This window comes from Nannospalax galili, unplaced genomic scaffold (assembly GCF_000622305.1).
Source record: "Nannospalax galili isolate Female #2095 unplaced genomic scaffold, S.galili_v1.0 scaffold1051, whole genome shotgun sequence".
In the NCBI taxonomy this organism is placed as follows: Eukaryota; Metazoa; Chordata; class Mammalia; order Rodentia; family Spalacidae; genus Nannospalax; species Nannospalax galili.
This window is the reverse complement of record NW_008331995.1, coordinates 1,438,900-1,460,295: the sequence shown is the minus strand read 5'-3', so window position 1 is coordinate 1,460,295 and position 21,396 is coordinate 1,438,900. Positions and strand designations below refer to the sequence as shown.

General features: G+C 43.3%; 1 protein-coding gene across 1 annotated transcript in view; it reads left to right on the top strand.

Moving 5' to 3' along the window:
- Positions 1 to 759: 759 nt before the first annotated feature.
- The window catches only part of LOC115069272, a 65,730-nt gene continuing 45,093 nt past the window's right edge, over positions 760 to 21,396 (top strand). Inside the window, exons 1-3 of the mRNA XM_029560621.1 lie at positions 760 to 840; positions 1,300 to 1,761; positions 2,453 to 2,538. Of these exons, the coding sequence (XP_029416481.1) occupies positions 760 to 840; positions 1,300 to 1,761; positions 2,453 to 2,538 (629 nt within the window). The remainder of the gene's footprint in view (positions 841 to 1,299; positions 1,762 to 2,452; positions 2,539 to 21,396) is intronic.

Genomic DNA, 21,396 nt, shown 5'->3' with positions numbered 1-21,396 from the left:
AGGCTAGGCTGGCTGGCCAGTGAGTCTCATGGATCCTTCTGTCTCCACCTCTCCATCACTGCGATTACAAATATGTATGTGTGGTACCTAGTTTTGTGGGTTTTTTTTTTTTAATGTGGGTTCTGGGGATTGAACACAGATCCTCAAGCACCTTACCACTATCCTACAGCCCCCCGAGCTTCAGAGCATTTTTTTCCAGGGCCAGGATGAGGGTGAAGTGAGACTCTATGAATATTTCTGACATTGATTTGATTCTTTAGATAATTGCATACACATATTATTTATCTCAATTACAGGTTTTGTTGGCACCTGTATAAATTTTGCTCCTGAAGCAAAGGCCTTACATGCCTCACCTTAGCTCTGACCCCAAACCAAATTGAACTTTACTGCCTCGGAGGTGAAGATGGTCATCAGTTAGCTCTGACGGAGGGGTCAGGGGTATCTGAGTTGAGTCCCACTATTCTCTCGACTTTGAGGTATAAGTAGACTTGACTTGCCACTAACTCGCTGTGCTACCCCAGGCACATGGCTTTTCTTCCTTTACCTTCACTGTCTCATCTGTAAATGTTAACTCATCTTGCTTCGCAATGATGAGAATGCCTTCTTTCCACACTTACAGAGTATCTACAATGTGGAAGCACCATGTGGGATTCTAAAATGACTAAAGGACAATGTCCTTTCCTTCATGTGACTCCGGCTTGGGTGAGAAATAAATGAATCATTGCAATACATGTGATATGTGACATAAACGTAGAAGCGATGGACAACAGGGGATGGGCAGAGTTCTCAGGAGAGGTGATATTTGAGCTGAAATACCAAACACTAACAGACACCATGGCCGTACATCTCAGAATTACAGCCTTGTTTTTGACAGCTAATCTTTAATGAGTCCTGAGTTTGTGCCTGTCATAACAACTTGCACGTAAGACTCGTGTTACATCTTTTCAAAAATAATTGATCGAGAAAGACATAAGAAGGCTAGCTAATTTGGAGTGATCACTAACACATAGTGGAAGAAGAGCTGGAACAAAGGTCTGTGGCTTCACACTCTGGTAATACAATTAAAGCGTTCAGTGAGGAATTACCAGGCTCTGGACAATTAGATAAAGGCATAATCCGTCCTCTCTCCAACTCATGTACCAACACTTACTAACTAGATTCCAGGCAAAGCTTTAAAAATAAGGTAGTGAGAGTATTCTGTGCTTTGATTATGGTGATGGTTGCCGGTTTGCATGAATTTGTCAAAAAGGGCAGAGCTAAGCAGTTACTAGGTTAACTTTTTTTCCATGTGCCCTAAAGCTTGTAAAAACCTCAGTTCTCATCTTTGCACATCACCCACCATCTGTGAAGTGGCCGAGATCCCCTAACTTCAGGGACCAGGATGAGCAGAAGGAAAAGCCTTTGGGGGCCCGGCCAGGTGAGCCACAGAGGTCCCCCGCCCCATTCCAGGGCAAAGAAGCCGGAGAAAGTGGCCACAGCTGGGCCTGGAGAGGATGGGACTGGCCGGGGGAGGGCGGGGAACACGCGGAGAGGGGAGGGGCCAGAGGGCGTGGAGCGAGCCGCAGAGGGAAGGGAGGAGGGGAGGCTGTGCTCCGGAACGAACCCAGGCTGCGAGGCGGAGGCAGCCAGGCCGCCGACGGTGCCGCCCACGCCGCCCACCCTCCCGGCTCCTGCGAGGACCGACTCCCGGACAGCGCTGCGTGCAGTAGGCGCCCGGCCATGTTCAGCCGGAGCTCTCGGAAAAGACTATCCAGCCGCTCGGTGAGTGTCCTCCTGCCGAGCGGGGCGGCTCGCCCGGTCCCCGCCGCCGGCAGCCAGCGCCCGGGCCCAGCCCCTCTCCGCCCACCCGCCGCGCACCTGTGGTCCCAGGTAAGCCGGGCGCGCGAGTGGCTGGGCCCCACCCCAGGCCGGGCGACAGTGCCACCGGGCCCGGGGCCCTAGATGTCAGTTCAGGGCGCCTGCTCCTTTGCACCTCTCTCAAGGCAATAAGAACCCTAGTCCCCGCGCTCTAGTGTGCGGTGTGTGGAGTTCCATCCCGCCTAGGACCGGACCTCGAGGCTGGCTTTTGGGCGTCCTCTGCTGCCCCCTTCCTAGGAGTGCTAGCTTAAGTCCCGGGCAGCCACCAGGTGGTCCCTTTTCCGGAACTCTGGGAACAGAAAGGTCTTGCTTTTGTTTCTTAGAAACCCACGGCTAAGGTGTCTGGGGGAGACAAAGCCCCAGCTAAGCCATTTCTTGGTGATTTGGTGTCCATGTTCTCCATAGCCCACCTGGGGCCACACGTCCTTTCCCAGGCTGGAGCACCTGGCCCCATGTCCTCAGCCTCAGAGAGGAACAGTTGAATCCAGTCACAGAGTCAAGGTGGGAGGGGCAGCCCTTCCTGCAGGGAATACAAGTGGGGCTTTGAAGGGAACCCCCGTGGTGGACTTGCTTGTGTTGTCTTTTTGTTTTGAAGTTGACCGGACTGGGGCGGATAGAGAGAGGACAGCCATGTAACGCCTGTGGTGACCAGTGCCCTGGGTTCGCCTTGCATAAATGGAGGTAGGATGGTCTTAACTGTACAATACTGTGGGGAGAAAAATAAATACAATTTCCCCCCTTTAGATTCTGTCCTGTAAGTCACGTGGAAAGAATGCAAAGGCTGTTCCTTTAAGAGCCCAGCTACATCTGCTACAAATATTGAAGGTGGAAGTGGTGGCCAGACACTGGAGGATGCAGGAGACAGCTGAGACTCAGGCTGCCTTTTCCTTATGGGAAAGCTTTAAGTGCTAAGTGTCTAGGTAACTCAGCCCCAAACAGTCCAAACCTGGGCATGGCAGTGTTGCCAGGCACCATGGTACAGTGAGTGGAGGATCGCCTGGACTAGCTGGTGTTTTCCAACTGTGCTTTCAGCCCTTGTAACTCTGGGTCCCAACCACAAATCCACCACTGCCTGCCTGTGCTGTGTCAACCCTCTTCCGTGGCCAGATGTTTCTTATTAATGTGCTTTCAATGTTGACTTTCAGGCAGCCTCAGCTGGCTTGCAGTGATTTTGTTTGGGAGCGGAGGGATCTGGGTGCCCTCCCAATGCATCTAACTGGTGGGGCTCTGGTTGGGAAAAGTTGGGGTGTGGGTATGCAGGTCATGCTTAGTGATAGAAGGGTGATTTTGCCCCCTGGCCTCATCATGAAAAAGAAAAAGTGATGACAGCAGACAGTTGTGCAGTATCAGTCTCCCTTAGATTAAGCATCTTTCCCACTACTTGCAGACTCCTTTGAAGAGGACCGTTTGGGGATACAAAGGAGAAGTGTCATTCTTGATTTTTCCTGCTCTCTTTGCTCATCTCTGCTTTCCTACAACTGTGGCATGTGCTGAGCACCCCGTTATAAGGAAACTCCCATCTGATTCCCTCAGAGATGAAGTGCTTTTGTTTCTGCCTCAGATGGGTCTGGCAGGCTCTCTGCCTTTGTTTCAGGGCACTGAGCACAGCCTTATGGCTCTCAAGTGTTTAATAACTTGTGTGGCAGCATCGAGGCAGGTGACCTTATAAATATGATTGGAGACTTAGGCATCCATCCGTAGTGCCAATGCCGTACATCAAGTCGGTATGCTTCAGACAGACCCTGAGGTGTCCCCAGTATGAAAGTAGACTATTGAAAGTGGGTATTGCAATCTTATTTTATAAATCAAATTCAGTATGATAGAGTTTTTATCCATCTTGTTCTGTGGAAGTGATCAAGAACAGGGCAAGAGACTTCCAACATCCCTGTCCTCTTCTGCCTATGGGTCATTATCTGACCAGAGGCCTGTCAGCTATTGGCTTAATATGGGTATGTAGGTTGGACCTTGTCCTCTTCAGCTGTGTGACCTCTGACTTGTCAGTCCTTAAGGCTCCATAGTTTACAGTTTCTGTAGCTGTCAGATGGGAATGGCAAAGGAACTTAGCCAGCATTGAGCTATTGAATGCATTGTTTATCTAGTTCCAGGCCCAGAGTAAATACTAACTTTATTGTTTTCAGCCTCCTCCCATGGGCTTCTCAGAAGAAGACATAACTAGCTTATTTGAGGATGTTGCATGACCAAGGTCACTTTGATCTTCAAGGTCATAGCTTCTTGGAGAACTATTTTAACCCAGTTGATTTTGTGATGGGAAGACAAGGGTTTTATTTTCAGCCCCATGAAGGAGCCTTTCCTTTGGAAAGAGACCTTTTCATCAGGCCTGAAGGATTTTCACATGGAAGCAATTTCCCCACTAGCACCAGCAGAAATACTTCCCTTTGTGCCATGAATAGGGTTTTTATGGGGTTTCCTCCCATCGCCGGACAGGAAGCAGCTTTCATGACCTTTTGCCTGATCCTTTCTGGGTTCCAGTAGTTTTCTCAGTCTTTTGAGCACTTTGGAGTCATGATGCCTTCCTCTTACTGGGTAGAGACTTATGCCTGTGTAGGAAGAAAGGCTGGCGTATTAATCTCTGGAAGCCTGCTTTTGTTCTGACCCAAGAAGAGTAGACGTCCCCTTTCTCCAAATTCCAACTGTAGTAGTTACTTTTCTCATTGTTGTGATAAACTGTAAGACAAAACAACTTATGGTAGGAAGGGCTTATGTGGGCTCATAGTCTGAGGGTACAGTCCATCATGGTGGGAAAGGCATGGTGGCAGGAGTGTGAGGCAACTGGTCACATTGCATCCAGAGTCAGGAAGCAGAGAGAGAGAGGGATGGTGCTCAGTTGTTTTTTCTCCCTTTTATTCAGTCCAGTACTCTGATCCATAGGATGGTACCACTGATATTCAGAGTAGGCCTTTCTGACTCATTACATTTCCCTGGAAATACTTTCATAAGATATACCCAGAGGTGTTTCCTAGATGATTCTAAATCCAATCAACTTGACAATGAAAGTAACTGTTATACTAAAGAACCCTTAGGGCTTCACTTGTCGTCTCAACCACTGTAGTGTCCTCTTAACTGGCCTGTATGTTTCCGACCTGGTCTTCCTCCTCCAGGCCATTGTCCATATAGGCATCTCTTCAGAATAAGACACAATTAAGACATTGTCTCCAGTGTGAAGAGCTTTGAGTTCTAGGAAGGAAGCATATTAAAAATAAACTCTGCTTTCTTCTGGCATGATGCAGAGACCTGGGGCCTTGATGCACACCGACAGCTGGGCTGGCATTTGTTCTTTGACTAGCTGTGTGACCTTGGACAAAAGACTTAGGTTCCCTTTCCTGTCAAACTGGGATTGTGCTAATGAACAAATATTTGAATGGCTGCCTTGTGCCAGATGCTCTGCTGGTGTTGGCGATTCTGCAAGGAGCAGGCAGACAGGATTCTGATCTTATTCTACAAATAATTACATCTTAGATAAGGTGCTCATGGAAGGATTCTAGGGAGATGACATTTGAGTGGAAACCTATGTGAGGAAGGGATGAGGATCATATTGACTGGAGCTGGTAAGGAAACCAGGAACATTCTATGCCTTGGAAGCTGGTTAGGAATGTACTGCGAATCCTGTCCCCAGACCCACTGAATCCCCAGAGCTGGAGCAAAGTCCCTGGCTGACTTGCATGTACATCAAGAGACATCGAGTTACTACACCTAGCACGGAGCAGGGCAAATTGCTCTTTCTATCTTGGATCTTGCCCCAAGGGAAGAAAGATGCCTACAGCTTTTGTCAAAACTCTACTATATCTTACAAACACTTTCTTGAGTAATGATACACTCCCATTTATATTGTCATGTGTACCTTTAAGCAACAAACATGGACGTTTAGGTTTTCTAATAAAAATAATTGTTACGTGTCTTGAAAAACAGAGGACCTACAATTCCCAGCAAGAATGTTCTCCTCCACCTGGTATAGGGCAACTGGAAGCATAGGTGGCCTCGACTGGCTCTCTCCAGGTGATCTAGCCAGGAAGAAGCATCGACTCATGGTGGCCTAGCAGAAACCTCTATGGCTGCCAGGCTGCAAGAAGGATGATGGTTAACAGGAAAATGAAGGCAGCTTCATGGACTGTGGCCAGATACTTAGTGCATCTGCTATAAGAGGGCTAACTGGGGGCCCATTGTGCATGCTGTTTTGCATCTAGTTTGAGCAGGGAGAGAAAGGGGGACATTTGGACAGTGAGGGTTTACTGTCTACATGCCCAGGAACTGTTGAATAATAACAGTAACAGCAATAACAACAAATCTCCATTAAGAAATACCAATAAGAAAACCCAACCCATGTAATAACAGGACAGACCTACTTTTCAGTGTCAGGCTTCCGTATATAACTTGCTTTTTTATTTAAGCTTAGCAGACCTTGTGAAGTAGACATGAGTGTTTTCCTGGTAAGGAAACCCAGGCTTGTAGTTGTTACATAACTAAGGCCACTAGGCCAGGGAGAATGGTGCTCATCATCTGTCACTCACTTGCCTCTTGTGACTTATTCTAAACCAGAAAGCTTGCTTTCTTAATAGTAAATTCAAGTTTCCAGCTTTTCTTGAAGGAATAAATCTTGATACCATCACAGGCCAGTGCTCTTGCATGACAGTAACTGGTGGGATGTGAGTGAGTTCCCTTTAGATGGAGTGATCTTGCTTAGTCCTCAACATTCCAGTTAGCCCAAGAACCGCTGAATACTTAGGGTACTTGTCCAGAATTAGAAATCCCGAGTGCCCATTCTCATCTTTGTAAATAAGGTTTTGATGGTAACAAGTTCTCTAATACTAGCCACAGTGACATAACCAGATAAGTGTTTAACAGCCTTTCATGCCTGACAGCTCTTTGAATGTCAGTGTGACTATTCACCCATTTTAGTAGGTAAGAAAACTGAGTCTCAGAGAAGTTAAGCTTGTCTGAGCTTGCACAGCCAGCTTGTCAATTATATTCCAAATCTGTCTAATTGTGACAAATCTTTATTCTGGATCAGGACTTCTCAACCTTTATTTCCTGCTGGGAGACTCAGTTCAAATTCAGGTTCTGGTTCGGTTGCTTTGAGGTAGGACTTAAGAACTTGTCTAATTAGTCCCAAAGTGCAGCTTGTGGGGTTTGTCTACAGGGAGGGACCATACTTTGAATTGCAAGGGTTTAGACCAAGATTAGCAAACTCTGACCTCTTGGCTGAATCCAAGACTTCAGCTCTTTTGTATGGTTCATGAGCTAGGAATACTTTTTTACATTTTTAAAGAGCAGGGGGAAGAATTAAAAAGAGAATAGTATTTCATAATTTAGGAAAATTATATGGTATTCAAATTTCCATGCTTATATATGAAATTACTGAACAAAGGCCAGATCACTTATTGGCATTTCATCGTTTTTTTCTGTGACAGCAGTGGCATTGCGTAGTTGAAGGTGAGATCATAGCACACGCGGCTCAGATACTTAGCACCTGACTCTTTATGGGAAGTGGGTGCTGGCCTCTGGTCCAGATCATTATTTCAGGGTCCATGCACACTTAGTTTAGAAGAAAGGAGTCTGAGAATCTTTGGATTCAGGGCTATAAGGAAACATTTACCTCTGAGAACAGAGGTAAAATAAAAGCAGCCAGAGAAGCAGGGGACAGACCAAAGCTATTTCTAAAGGGCTGTGGAGAGGGTTTGCCAAGCCTGATCAATGAACCTCCAGGGGCTTCTAAGCCCTTTGTAATCGCTTTAACATTGCAACTTTGTGGATGCATGTAGGTTGGATTTGAGCTGTAAAAGGTGGACTTTTACAACAGCCTCCTGGAGTCCCACTTTCATGTGTAGCTGAAAGGGGCAACCCAGAGCAGGGCTGCCTTGGCCAGGCCATTGTAATTATGCAGAACAGTTTGTCTCTGCATAAGGGTGACCTTTCTAGGCACATGCTTTGCCTGGACTACAGTTGCTCCAGAGGCAGTGCCGTCCTGGGGCTAGCCACGCCTATGCCTTGAAAAGTAGCCTTTCTGAGTTGCTCTGGTTATTCTGTGGGCTGCTGACTGGGGCCGTAATTTGGAGTAATGCTGACCTGGTTTCCTTTGGTGGATTGATTTGGCTAAGAAATAGGTTCCCACCTATTATGCTGTTTCAGTCAACAGGTATGCCAAGAAAGGGGAAAACATATACATGCATGCATGTGGTGGGGGGAGGGGAGAGGCGGGAGGGAGGGAGAGAGAGAGACCTAGCAGCTAAGAAGGGTGCTTGTTGCTTACTGGTTCATCTCTGTAATTTGCATTTGATAAAATGAATGATAGACTAGAGAGATGGCTCAGCGTTTAAGAGCATTAGCTGCTCTTGCAGAGGACTCAGGTTCGGTTACCCAGCACCCACATGGCACCTAACAACTATCTGTAGCTCCAGTTCAGGGAATCTAAAGCCTTCTTCTGATCTCTGTGAGCATTGTACAACATGGGTTCACTTACATGCAGGCAGTGCACTCATACACATAAACTAAAAATAAGAAAATATTCACAAAGTGTATGATAGAAGCTGAAGAACTTTACTAGGGATTTTTTCATGAAAAAGAAATCCATCTCAATATAGCTGTTATCTCTTATTTGGTATTGTGAAAGGTATTAAAATCTCACACACATACACATGAGCACCATATCATAGGAGAAGCCTGAACTTACACATTTTAGAGAAGGAGTTAGCCAACTGAAGCTGGTGGAACAAAATCAGCCTGCTACCTTTTTGTGCCTGCTAGCTAAGATGGTTTTCATATTTTTAAATGGTTAGAAAAAAAGGAAAAAGAAAAAAATTTCAGCTCATAAAAACTTTTGTGAAATTTCAATTTTAGAATTCTATAAATAAAATTTTATTGGAATCCAGCCACACTCATCCATTTGGTGAAATCTAAAGATGCATTTACAATGACAGAGTCGAATCGTATCGAAACAACCCTTATGCCCACAAAACAAGAGGTGCTTCCTGGACCCGTACAGGCCAGTTTGTTGACCTCTAAGCTAGAGATCTATGTTAATTGTTGTTCATTATCTATTTCCTCAGATTCAGTCGTGTCATTTTTCATTAAAGTTTATAAAGAAAATATGCATTCTGTACATTATCACTTATAGCTTGATTCTTTTCATACTTAGAAATGCTTTTTGGCTATCTTTCTATGTAGGTCTAAATAAGGCATAAAGGTCTAAATCAATGTAATTAGCTTTGAGACTCCACTGTATGTAGATTATTATAGAGTCACAAATCTCCTGCCTGCATTGGTTGTCTCCATTGCTTCTTGGACACTGTCAGGCTATCACTGTCTGCATGCCTGCATTTACCCAGGCCTGTTTCTGTCACCTAATTGCAGCTCCCAGGTCAGAGGATATGAACGTGAAATGTTTCAAGAGTCTTTGTCTCATCAGATTGTCCTGCCAATTTTCAGCCCTACTCCATTAAAAATACGAATGTGTTTTCTGTGCTCTCTGGGCTGTGGTGTTGAGACAGCTCAGCTTGTACAACAACCTGGTAATTTATCCTTGTTTAATTGCCCCAAGTGACAATTTGCGTCTGATGAATAGTGAGAAAACACAGAGCTTCAGTTCAGTCATCTTTTACCACAATACATTTTAATTTGTCTTTAACCCTGAATGTGATGTCCCTGTTCTGTTGAAAGATTGTCACTCACCTGTTACCTTTGTAGTTTACACCAGCAAGGAGGAGGGAGAGATTAATAAATTTGCTATTTTGTTGTCTTTTGGTTCTAAAGACTCAAAGGTTAGCCTTTAACCTTGCCATTAATGAGTACCCCAAGGGATTTCTCTGTGGAGAGAGGGAGCATTGCCTACTGGGAATCAGTCCCAGATCCCTTGGCTGCTTGAGATCAAAGGGTTTCTACCTGCCTGCATGTGGGAGAGACATGAGGGCCATCTCTGGGGAGAAATGTGTCATTTCCAGCCAGTGTCATAAATGTTTCTCTGAGGCTTGTAAGGGCTTACATGGGAGCATCACAGTGGAGTGGTTAAAGGGACAGGCTTTAAAGGCAGATTGTTAGAATGTTAGACTGCTCTGTGTGTGTGTATATATATGTGTGTGTGTACAGGTGTGCATATGTGTGTACATGAGTATGTGTAGGCCAGAGATGAACTTTGGATGTCATCCCTCAAGATCCATCCACCTTATTTTCTCAATATATATTTTTATGCATTTTATGTAATATATCTTAATCATATTTAGACCCCCACCCCTATCTACACCCTCCATAGTCCTTCTCCCACACTGGATTTCATTCATTCTATCATGTATGCTAAGGCCTATTGAGTCAAGTTTGTATAGTCAGATGTCACTCAGTGTGAGCTCATTCACTGGAGCCTGGTCAACCTATCTAGCATCATTTCCTTAAAGAAGACCAATTCCCTGACCCAGCAGTGATCAGCTGCCAATAGTTCCTTAGCTAAGGTTGGAACTTCTTGCCCATTTTCAGTTTTATGCTAGGTTTTTGTCTGGTGTGAATTTGCATGGGTCTTATGCATGTTGTTACCATTGTTGTAAGTTTATATGAGCCCACCTTACTTTTTGATTCAAGGTCTCTCACTGGGACTTGAGGCTCTCTGATTTGACTAAGCAGGATGTCAGTGAGCCCTGGGGATCCCCTTGTCTCTGCCTTGCCAGTGTTCAGATCGCAAACATGGATGCCATCATGCTCAGCTTTCATTGGGGTCTGGGGTGTAACTCAGGTTCTTATGCTTGTGAACCAAGCACTTTACCACCTGCTCTGTCTTCCCAGCCCCTAGCTTGTCTTGGCTCTGCTTCTCACTAGCTGAAGGGCTCAGAGCAGGTTATTTAAACTTTTTCAACCTTAGGTTTCCCAGTGAAAGGAGGTGATTTGAGTTGTCTAGTGGGGTGGTTGGGAGGATTAAGTGGGATGCAGCCTGTCAGGTACATGAAACCTGGACTCAATGATTGCGTTGGTTTCCAGAGGATTCAGTGGAAACAGTGGTGGATGAAGAGTGAGAAGATGTTGGTTCAAGGCCCTAGAAATTGTAGGCTATATGATAGAAAAAAAAGCTACTTCCTGCCAGGCATGGTGACCCACACTTTTAATCTTAGCACTTAAGAGGAAGATGCAGGCGGGTCTTTGTGAAATCCAGGCTAGCCTCTTCCTGGACATCTGGGGCTACAGGGAGATCCTGTCTCAAAAAAAAAAAATTTAAAAACCAAAATAAACTGCCTCCCTATCATGAGCCAAAGCCTGTCATTGATTCAGTGGAAGTGATGATTCTTAAGATCAGAGAGACAATATAGAGCCTCTCCCACCTTGAGGTTGTAATAGAATGAGGTCTTATGGAGCAGTAGATTCATACTGCGCATGGACCCTCACTGAGGGCACATACACTTCAAGTGAAATGGCATTTGGTAGATCTGGATCCTATACCCTCATAACATTTACCCAAGTGAAGTATACATATTGTGTTTATATTTAAAAAACAATTTTCACAGGCTTGGGAGGAGGCCCTGGCTCCTCTTCTTTACCAGTTCCATCTATGTGAAGGTAAGTCAAAGGTCCTGCTCGACCATGGCTGGCTTCACTTGGAAGCATGGAGGAAATGATTCCTCTGTGTTGACCCTCCTCCTTGTAGACTGGACACTGGTTCAAGTCCATCTCATGGGGTCTCCACAGCCTCCTTGATCAAGAGGACAGGTGACTCACCACAGTTACAGGACATTTTGAGAGATGCTCATAGTCCCCTGGAACTTAGTTGACCTAGGAGGGCAAGGAGCAAAAACTGTCTTTTATGTCCCTCTTACCAAATTATTATAGGCCTCAGAGTATGTCTATTAAACATCCAAGAAGGTTAGTTCCACCAGTCTGGTACTTTTAATTACCATGTGCCATGGAGATAAAGCTTGGGCAGAGACCAGTTGTTCTCAGATAAACCTTAACTAGACATATATTATGTTCCTTGAGCTAGTTGTATGTATAATTTGTCAGTAGGTTGTTGGCCTAATATGGTTCCCTCTGATTTTTAAAAACTACCTAGGCATTATTTATCTCTCTCATTGTCTAACCCTTCCACCATTCAAGGTGCCCCCATTTTTCCCATTTCTCCCTTACTAATACCCTTCTCCTATGGTCTCACTTCTCTTGAGCTCCTTCTTTTCCTTTATCCCCCAGGTTCCTTGTATAACCTTCCCCCCCCTTAAAATAACCCCATTTTTATCCATATCTCCCTTATTATCTCCCTGTTTCCTCCTGCTGTTCTTTTTCAGATTCTTTCTTTTCCTTTACCTCCCTGGCTCCTTTTCATTATCCTGGTTCCTGTAGTTATGTCTGGATACATACCCACTTATCAGGATTTGGTACTTGGATCCACATATGATGGAGAACATACATAGGGTTTTTTTTTTTCCCCCTGAGTTTGTGTTACTTCACTTAGTATAACAGCTTCTAGTTCCATCCATTTATCTGCAAATTTCATGATTTCATCTTTCTTTACTGATGAGTAAAATTCCATCATATAAATGAACCACATTTTCATTATCCACTCGTTAGTTGAGGGACACTTAGGTTGCTTCAGTCTCTTAGCTACTGTGAAAAGAGCAGCAACAAACATGGATGTACAAGTGTCTCTGCAATAGGATGAGTTCTTTGGGTATATGCCAAGGAGTGGTATAACTGGGTCAAATGGTAGGTTCATTTGTAGTTTTTTAAGAGTTCTCCACACTGCTTTGAGGAACAGATCCTCAAACAACCTTAAGAGTAAAAATAAATTGGTTTGTCTAGGCCAACTATAGGGTCTTAAACACCCCAAAGGAAAGTATAACCAAAGATAAAAGGGGTCAATATAATTTTTTTAAGAGTCCATATGTATAGCTAAAGGCTACATAACAAGCAACAATGCCAGGCAGGAGATACCTTCCTTTGAGTTCTTGGCCAGGATGGCCCAAGAGACTCCCAGACAGTAACCCAGCATAGAACTGGGAAAATGAATAGCAGACCCCAATCTTATCTAAAGGAATATTGACGACTGATTGCTGCTAGATGAGGAACAGCTTATCTTCCTAAAACAAGGCTCTCTAGATAGGCTGACTAGATTCAGCAAATAGACAAGCACTGGGGAATGGCTAGGGGTGCTGACAACGCTGTGGACAGTAACAGGGATGACAGAGTATATGGGCTCCAGTGGGGGAGGGGCTATGGGAGAGTGCCATTAGGGAAGTAGGTATGTAGATGAATAAGATTGTTTGGGATGTTCTGTATGATATACACATAAAAAATCCACAAATTTTTAAAAATGAGTTATATTTGAGGAGGAAACATAAAAACTTAATTAGTAGAGGTGAGAAACATTACCATTGAAATCTACCTGATAACTTTATATCCATACTCAGGTGCCAAGGATCCAATTGTGACTAGTAATAATTGGATACATAGAAATTAGAGACACATGTGCAAACATCTAAGCGTTAGTAGCATTAAAAATGAGTTTCTGTAGGAAACAGTATATTTTAAAATGAAATTGAGATCTTTTTTAAAGGTTAAAAACTCATTCAATTTTATGTCCTACAGGGCTTATACTGAGTTCAGTATTGTATAACTGAATAATTATATAACTGTATTAATTCAACTCTAAACCTAAAAATTTACAGCCACTTTTGAAAGAGATGTATCTTTGCTCTGGAAATTGTTATTGAATATGTTAAAGCTGTAATGAAATGTTTATTCTAATCATGTGGTTATTAAATTTTTTTTTTTAATTGCGAAGTATAAGAGGAAGGTAACTTTCAAACTCTGCCTCTAGGGGTCAGTGCACAAAAGGGGCCTCCTTTGGGTCCTGCGGCTCACTAACTGCACTATGAAAATTCTGGTCCAAGATGATGCATTATGGAATACATGTCCTGTTTCTCCCTGGTCCAAGCATGAGTGCGTTCTTGTGGCTCTTCTGCTTTGCTAAGCACCCCCATTTACGTGAGCCGAAGTCCTTAATCCAAAGATCCCTGCTGGAAGGCAGTAGAAGCAAGGACATTTATACAGCTTCTGAAGCTGAGATCATGTCTTGGAAACTCTTGAAGGGAGATCTGGGTCTATATTTTGTTAGTTGCATAGGATTTAAATCTTGAATTAGTTGACATTTGAGATTATGTAGAAAAATACAGATTTTTGCTTTCTTGGGATAACTGAAAATGTCTGGCAACTCTTGCCTTACAGTTCTTTCTTTTTAGAGGGATTGTGTGTGTTTGATTGCAGTAGTCCTCACCATTCCCTGCAGACTTTTACCTGCTCTGCCTTGCTTTTCCCATGGGGGGGGGTGGTCCCAGTACACAGCTGATTCTGTGGCTACAGATTTGAAAGAAACCATGACTATAAACAATGAGAAGGTGGCTAGGGATGTTAAGTCATTGGTTGGCAAGGACAGCCACGAAAAACAAGTCATCTAGGCAGCAAAGCCCTCCCTGCCTGGAGAATGCGGTGGGAAGGATGTGATGTCCTGAGACCTATGTGTCTAGTGTCTGTATGCATCACTTCATGTCATACTCAGAACCATTTTCTGAGGTGTGCCTTTGATCTTACATTTTTCAAATATAAGGAAACAGGGAGGTGAAGTAACCAGAGAGCAAACTCTAGTTCACAAGGTAGGAAGTTACAGGTCTTTAGGGCTCAAGATATCAAGTTATTCAACCAAGAGCGTGTTTAGTTCTGGTGTTTTGACTTTCAGGATCTAAATATGAAATTGCACCACAGGGTTAATAGTCTTTAGTCGTCAGTATCCTGGGGATATCTACCTCATGTCTATAGTGAACACAGTATCTTGTGTATTTGAGGCTGGGGTCTTGCAGGAGAAACTCCTATCAAATTAGAGGGTGTGGTGATGTGCTTATTGGGGTTTCTGAAAGGTTCTACCCAGTTTTCCAGTTCCAGAGAAGGGAATTATAGCTTATCAGTCAGATCTGTGAATATTAATGGGGGGCTTCATTCAGCTTGCTTAGTTGGTTTAGTTGGGTGGGCTAGAGAATTTAAGAAGAAAGGGGCCTTTAGAAAGGTTATCGTCAGGGGCTGGGGGATGGCTCAGTGGATAAAGCAGTTGCCATTGCAAGCTTGAGGATGGGAGTTTGTATCCCCAAAACCCACATAAAAGCTGACTATAGTGGCAAGCATCAGCAATGCCAGCAGGCCTTCAGCAAGATGGGTGGGTGGCAGAGACAGGAGAATCTCTGGGGTGGGTCCACACAGCTATAACTAGCAAGAGGCCCTGCCTCAAACCAGGTGTAAGACAAAGATCAACACCTGAGGTCATCCTTTGACCTCTACATGTGTTCTGTAGCATATGTGCACCTTCCCTCACACTCACATACCAACATGCACACACATACACACCACACACATCATATATATATATATAAAATAAAAGCCATCATCATTTGTATGTTTCCTAGAGGAAATCCCCACAAAAGGGACCAGCTAAGGGAGACAGCTCACAGTACGCTTTCTGTAGCCTGCTTAAAGCAAGCATAAAATGAATTGCGTGTGGCTGTTATCCAGTCTTCAGACTTGGGCTTTTGAATGTGTGTCCTGACACTTTGGAGATCTGGGTGTCACATTGGCAAAACAAATGCAATCACATGTGGGCAGTGAAAGGCTTTAATGAAGGCATTATGAGCTTTTATGTTTATTAAACTGCGAGGTGATGTAGAAGTGGCTTGCCCAGTGCTTAGAACTGGCTCATTATGTGTACATATAACATGGAGTGCATGCTCTGACTTTGACTTTTGAATACTGAGGAATTAGGCCTCCAGGGGACTTATTAAAAGAATGCAGGTGTTTTCTTTTTTTCAATGGCTCTATAAAATTGTCCTGATGACATAATTTTCAAGGCCTTTTGTTACACAACCAAGCACCCAGGGGCGTTTTTTCCTCATTTGTATCCTTGATGACTTGGCTTTTGAAGCTTCCCCAGGAACTTGTTGAGTTGTTTAGAAATCACCATGGCAGCCTCCTTTTATCTTTATGAATCCTCAAATTGAAGGCAGTAGACAAACTGGGAACATCTGCTTTCTCTTGGCCTTGGAATATTAGTAGTCACGGAAAAGGACACATCAAGGATTTTTGGATTCTAGGGGTGGAGGAGCATAATAGATATGTCCAGACACTGGGGATTTGAGGGAATTGTTATGGTTTGAATGTGAAAATATCCCCCACAGGCTCATGTGTTTGAATACTTGGTGCCTAGCTAATGGTACTGTTGGGGGAAAGTTGTAGAAACTTGGAATGTAGGGCCTAGGCATGGGCCTTGAGAATTATAGCTCAACCATGTTTGGGGCCCTGTTTTATTCTTAATCAGTCAAGATATGAAGAAGCACCACCACTAGTTCCCACTGCCACAGAGCTGACCCTGCTCTGCCATGATAGACTGTACCCCTAAGCTGTGAGTTAGAAAAAACCCTTCTCTCTTTAATCATAATGACAAGAAAAGTAACTAATACAGTAATTAAATCATGTTTTTCTAAATTCTGGTGATCACATTGTAAGGTAGGTTCATCTCTTATTTTAGATTGTGATTGAATTGCTACATTTAGACAATTTGGAAGATTCAGAAAAGTTAAGTGATACAAAGAAATGGTGTAATTCCACTACCTGGAAATGTGTCACCCTAGCAGCACACTGTGGTTTTCTTCTAATTTGTTTTCTTTACACACAGTTTCACCTGTCCTATTATTACTTTGCTAGAGCTGGCGAAACAAAGTACCATGAAGTGAGTGCCTTAAAATAACAGAAACTTCTTAGAGATCTGAGGATTAGAATTCCAAAACCAAGAAGTCATCAGCAGAGTTTGTTCTCTCTGGAGGCCTTATGGGCAAATCTGGTTTATGCTTCTCTCCTAGCTTCCAGTGGCTCCTAAACCCAGTGTCCTTGGCTTGTGGATTCACCACTCCCATCTCTATTCCACTCTCCCTGCCTTTTGGGTTGTCTTGAGGCCCACCCTAATCCAGGATGATTGCTTTTCAAGGTTATTTTTATTTTTGGTCTTTTTGAGACAGGGTCTCCTTATAGCCCCAGTTGGCCTGGGAGTAGACCAGGCTGGCCTTGGAACTATAGATCTTACAGAGATCTGTCTGCCTTTGCCTCCCAAGTGCTGGGATTGAAGGCATGCACCACCATGCCCAGTGCATCGTAAGATTCTTAATTACGTATGTACTTCATAGACCTTATTCTTTTCAAGAAAGGTCATCCCCACCAAGTTCATACAGATAGATGCATCTTTGGGGGGGACATCTGTATCAAAGCTATGATGACTCATGGTAGAAGTCATGTGGCTTCCTTCTTAGGTATCATGTCCAATAATGGATTTCTAAATGTGGCATTTGTAAAGCCTTGTGGCAGTGTAGGATAACCGGGCAGTTTTGTGAAGAATCCACTTTACTTGACTCTTTCTAGGCAAAGTTGAAGGCTTGGAACAGGAAGGGATTTTTGAAGCTAACTAATTATCAGGGGGTGGAATTCTGTGAAGGAATTTGTAGCCCTTATTGATGAGGTCAGCTGTCTGAGTCATTTGACTCCCGCCTCCCCCATCACCCTACAGAGTCCATCCATCTTCTTTTAATGTTTGTTGGGCCTTGCCAGGGGAATGCATAAGAATGAACAAGTAGTGTATGGAGAGTTATTTGTGGAAAGAGCATTTGGCCTTCAGGCCTTTTAATTAAGATCATATAATGGATTCCCTTTCAAAGGGGGAAAAATAGGCTATCTTAGAAAAGGAAATTTTAGTAATCCTAGAAATGAATACCATCCCTACAAAATCCTGCTGGAGTTTGCGCACTCCCCACAAGCCCCACTTCTTTATAAAGACAACCAAATTATATAACATTAGTGCTACTTCCTAGTTCTCTGATTTCAATTCAGTGTGAAGGGAACTAGGCTTATCAGAATAACTAAAGCAAAATGCAAACCAGTGGTGATACTTCTTTATTATGACCATCAGCGTATATCTATCACTGATTGATCACTTGATATGCCAAGAATATTTTAGTGTAAGCACATTCCTTCTGGTCTTATATAGTAAAAATGACTGTTATTATTTGAGATAGTGTCTCCTTTCTAGCTCAGGCTGGCCTTGAACTCTGAGTCCTCCTGACAGCCTCCTAAATGCTGGGATTGCAGGTGTGTACCACCAAGCCCAGCCTCTCAAGTAATACTTGAAGCCATTGTGAGGTAGATACCATTGTCTGTATTGTTTCATGAAGAAACTGAAGTGCTATAACTCCCAGTGACTTGACCATACAGCAAGTTGATATTGAAACTGACATATCTTTAGAGTCTGATAGAATCTGGACCCTTAATCTGCATGGCCTCTTTCAGGCTCTGGGGGGCTAGTATAGACTGTAAACCACTGGAATCCCCTGGGGCCCGCCCATCAACCTCACAGTGTCCATTTATTTGGTTTTTCTTTAGTCTTAGAATTGGAAAGTTCCCAAGAGCTGGTGATCTGGGAATGTAGTTGGAAACCTGTTGGTCTCAAATCTAGCCCAGCCTTCTAGGATTTGATTTCCGTGTCGGGGAGACCAGACCAGATGGGCACGCACACATGACCTAAATGATTTAAACATCTGCTTAGTCCAGCAGTCCCAAATCTTGCCTCTTTCATGGTCCTTAGATGGCTGAATGGAGGTGGGTGGAGGTCAAGGAGATTGACTATAAAGAGCCTACCCTCCTTTTTTCCACCCTCCCTCCCTCCCTTTCTTGCTCTCTCTCTTCCCTCCTTCCTCCTCTTCCCTCTTCTTTCTCTCTTATCTCTCTCTTCCCCACCCACTCTCTCCTTGGACAGTGTTTCCCTATGTAGCCCAGCTGGCCTCAAGCTTGTGTTCTTCCTTTCCTGCCTTGACCTCCTGACTACAGGGATGGCAGTTGAGCACCGTGCCCAGCCTTCAGTTTTCCTTGAGCTTGAGTTTATTCTTACCACCCATTTCTTTCCTATCACTTAGAGATTATGGATCTTGACACAGTAATCTTTGGGATCTTCAGTCAAATGCAAACTGGAACAGGCCAAGGAATGGTATCATCATAAAAGTGATTAAACATGAATGAGTCTAGCAGCTACTGAAATGTATGCAAAGCTACAGAAGTCAAAAATAGTGTGGAACTAGCCAGGAACAGAAATACCTGTGATAGAGCAGAACATCTTGAAAACCTGATCCAAGTCACTAGGGACCATGAGAGAAGTCAGATGGCTTTAAAAAAAACATTTTATGTTGTGTATGAGTGCATTGCTTGCATAGGTAGGTGCACCCATGTTGTGTAATACCCATGGAGGTCAGAAGAGGATGTCAGATTCCCTGGAACTGGAGTTACAGACAGTTGTTAGTCGCCATGTAGGTGGTGGGAATCGAACCCAGATCCTCTGCAAGAGCAGTCTGTGCTCTTAACCACTGAGCCATCTCTCCAGCCCCAAGACAGATGGCTTTTAAAATCAGTGGAGAAATGATTCAATAAATGTTGCTAGGAAAACAACCAGCTTTGCCTTTAGATTGGCATTTTTTGAAGAATCTAAAATAATTTTCATAGGGGTCAACTCTTTCCAAACTTGGGAAGGATAAGGCATATCTAAACGCAAACATTTTCTTTTTTTATTTCCCTTCTCTACCCTGACAAAGCAACAGGCATCTTCTGGCTTCAGGGCATTTGCCCATGCTTAGGTGCCTGTGTACCTGCATGGTTTGCCCCTGCCCTGCCACCACCCTGTCCTTTTGTCCATTCTTTAGAACAGTCTTCCTGACCATTCTAAATCAACACTCCATTCTTCTAGCCTTCCCTTCCCTGTCTTTTATGCTTTCTACAGCATGTACCCCTAGCTGACGTGCCCTTTTCATTCTTCTTCAGGAATAATTTCACTTACACAAGCATTTCAGCATCACAGGGTTATATTGTTACTCTTTCCCTTCAATTCCCCAACACCTGGAAAAATACCTGGTTCTGAACAAGAATTCTGCTCAAATGTATTGGCTGATTGGAAAAAAAAAAAAAGACAACAAAAAAAACCACAAAACAAAAAAACAACCCAGATGTGACTGCATGAAACCCAGAAGTCATAAAGGAAGATTTATTATTTCAACATGAATAATTTAAACTTTGTTAAAAGTCAAGAGACAAATTTAACAAAGATCTGGATCATCTGCATAATTAAAAAAATAAACAGTTCTAGCAAATAACCGAAATAAGCATGAAGCAACTCATTAGGAAATTGGGCAAACAGTCTCAGCAGGTGGATGGGTGAGAAAACCTTGTTTTCTTAATGAAGACATTACCCTTTCTCATGTTTCTGCTTTTTGCAAATCTAATCCAAGTGACTACTAGACGGTGTGTTCATGTTTCATGGTGAGCTCTGCTTCAATGAATTATACCATCTCTCTTCCTAGAAGTTGCTAAAATACTAAGCATTCTATTGTGGTTTGAATTAAGCTTGGCTCACTTCTGTGAAGATTTTAAAACTTTGTTTCTTAAGGAATTGGAATTCCCCACATATAAACAGGATTAATAGTTAAGATACTGTGATTGAAGAAATACTAAGCAAACAAGGACACCAAACATCACCTGTGCACCTTGAGATCCATGGACTTGGATACCCCTGTTTGCATTTGTGTGTTTTCTATCATGATACCTGGGAACAGGGCTCCTGGCATTTAGTGAGCTGGGACCAGGTATATTAAGCATTATGGAGTCAGTGAGAAAGTGCCACAACAAGGGAAGTGGATCTGTTCCAAATGATGATGGCAGCCCCTACCCAAGATGAAGCCTGAGGAAGAGTGTCTGTGAGGAAGATATGGTACACTTCTGACGTTTGCAAATCCATTTGCAAACTTCTTTGGACCATAGCCTTCCACATCTGGAAGGAGATGATCATTGAGTCAGGAAGGGTCCCATCATCATGAATACACTGTGATGACATCGCTGAGCTCTATTGTTGAAATAGCCCATGGAAGTTTGACAAGAATAGAAGCACTACATGCAGTGCTCTTAGACACAGAATGCTCCCTTCCTCCTGTAAAGCACCGAGCTCATAGGTTTCTTTCCAGGGCTCTCTTTGGAAACTTCTAGTTGTCTTTTGGAGTTGTGTATTTGGGACAAGTGGGTTGTATTTGTTCCTAAAACCTCATGCACTCAGAATGCCTGCTGCTGTGGTTACAGAAATTACCTCTGGAAACCCTTGAAGCATGAGTATGAAGGGAATGAAAAGTTGCTATTCCTGTGGAAACTAAGTGGAATGCTTGGAAATAATTCAAAAACGCATGTAAAAAAAAAAGTTAAATTGAGATTTAGGAAAAATGTAAAAGATTAGTAATGAAGCAGAAATTATAAAAGGATTTTTTTGAGTGTCTTTAAATTGAGACACTGTTCTTCAAAAAGAACAAAACAAACTCTGAACTGTAAATTAAAGAATTATTCTTATTATAGGTATGTTTTGTCAGCAAATAGAAGCTACTGTAATCTGAATAACCATATGCATAACCCTTTCCCCCACTATTGAACATTTGTAGTTGTATATTTCAAGAA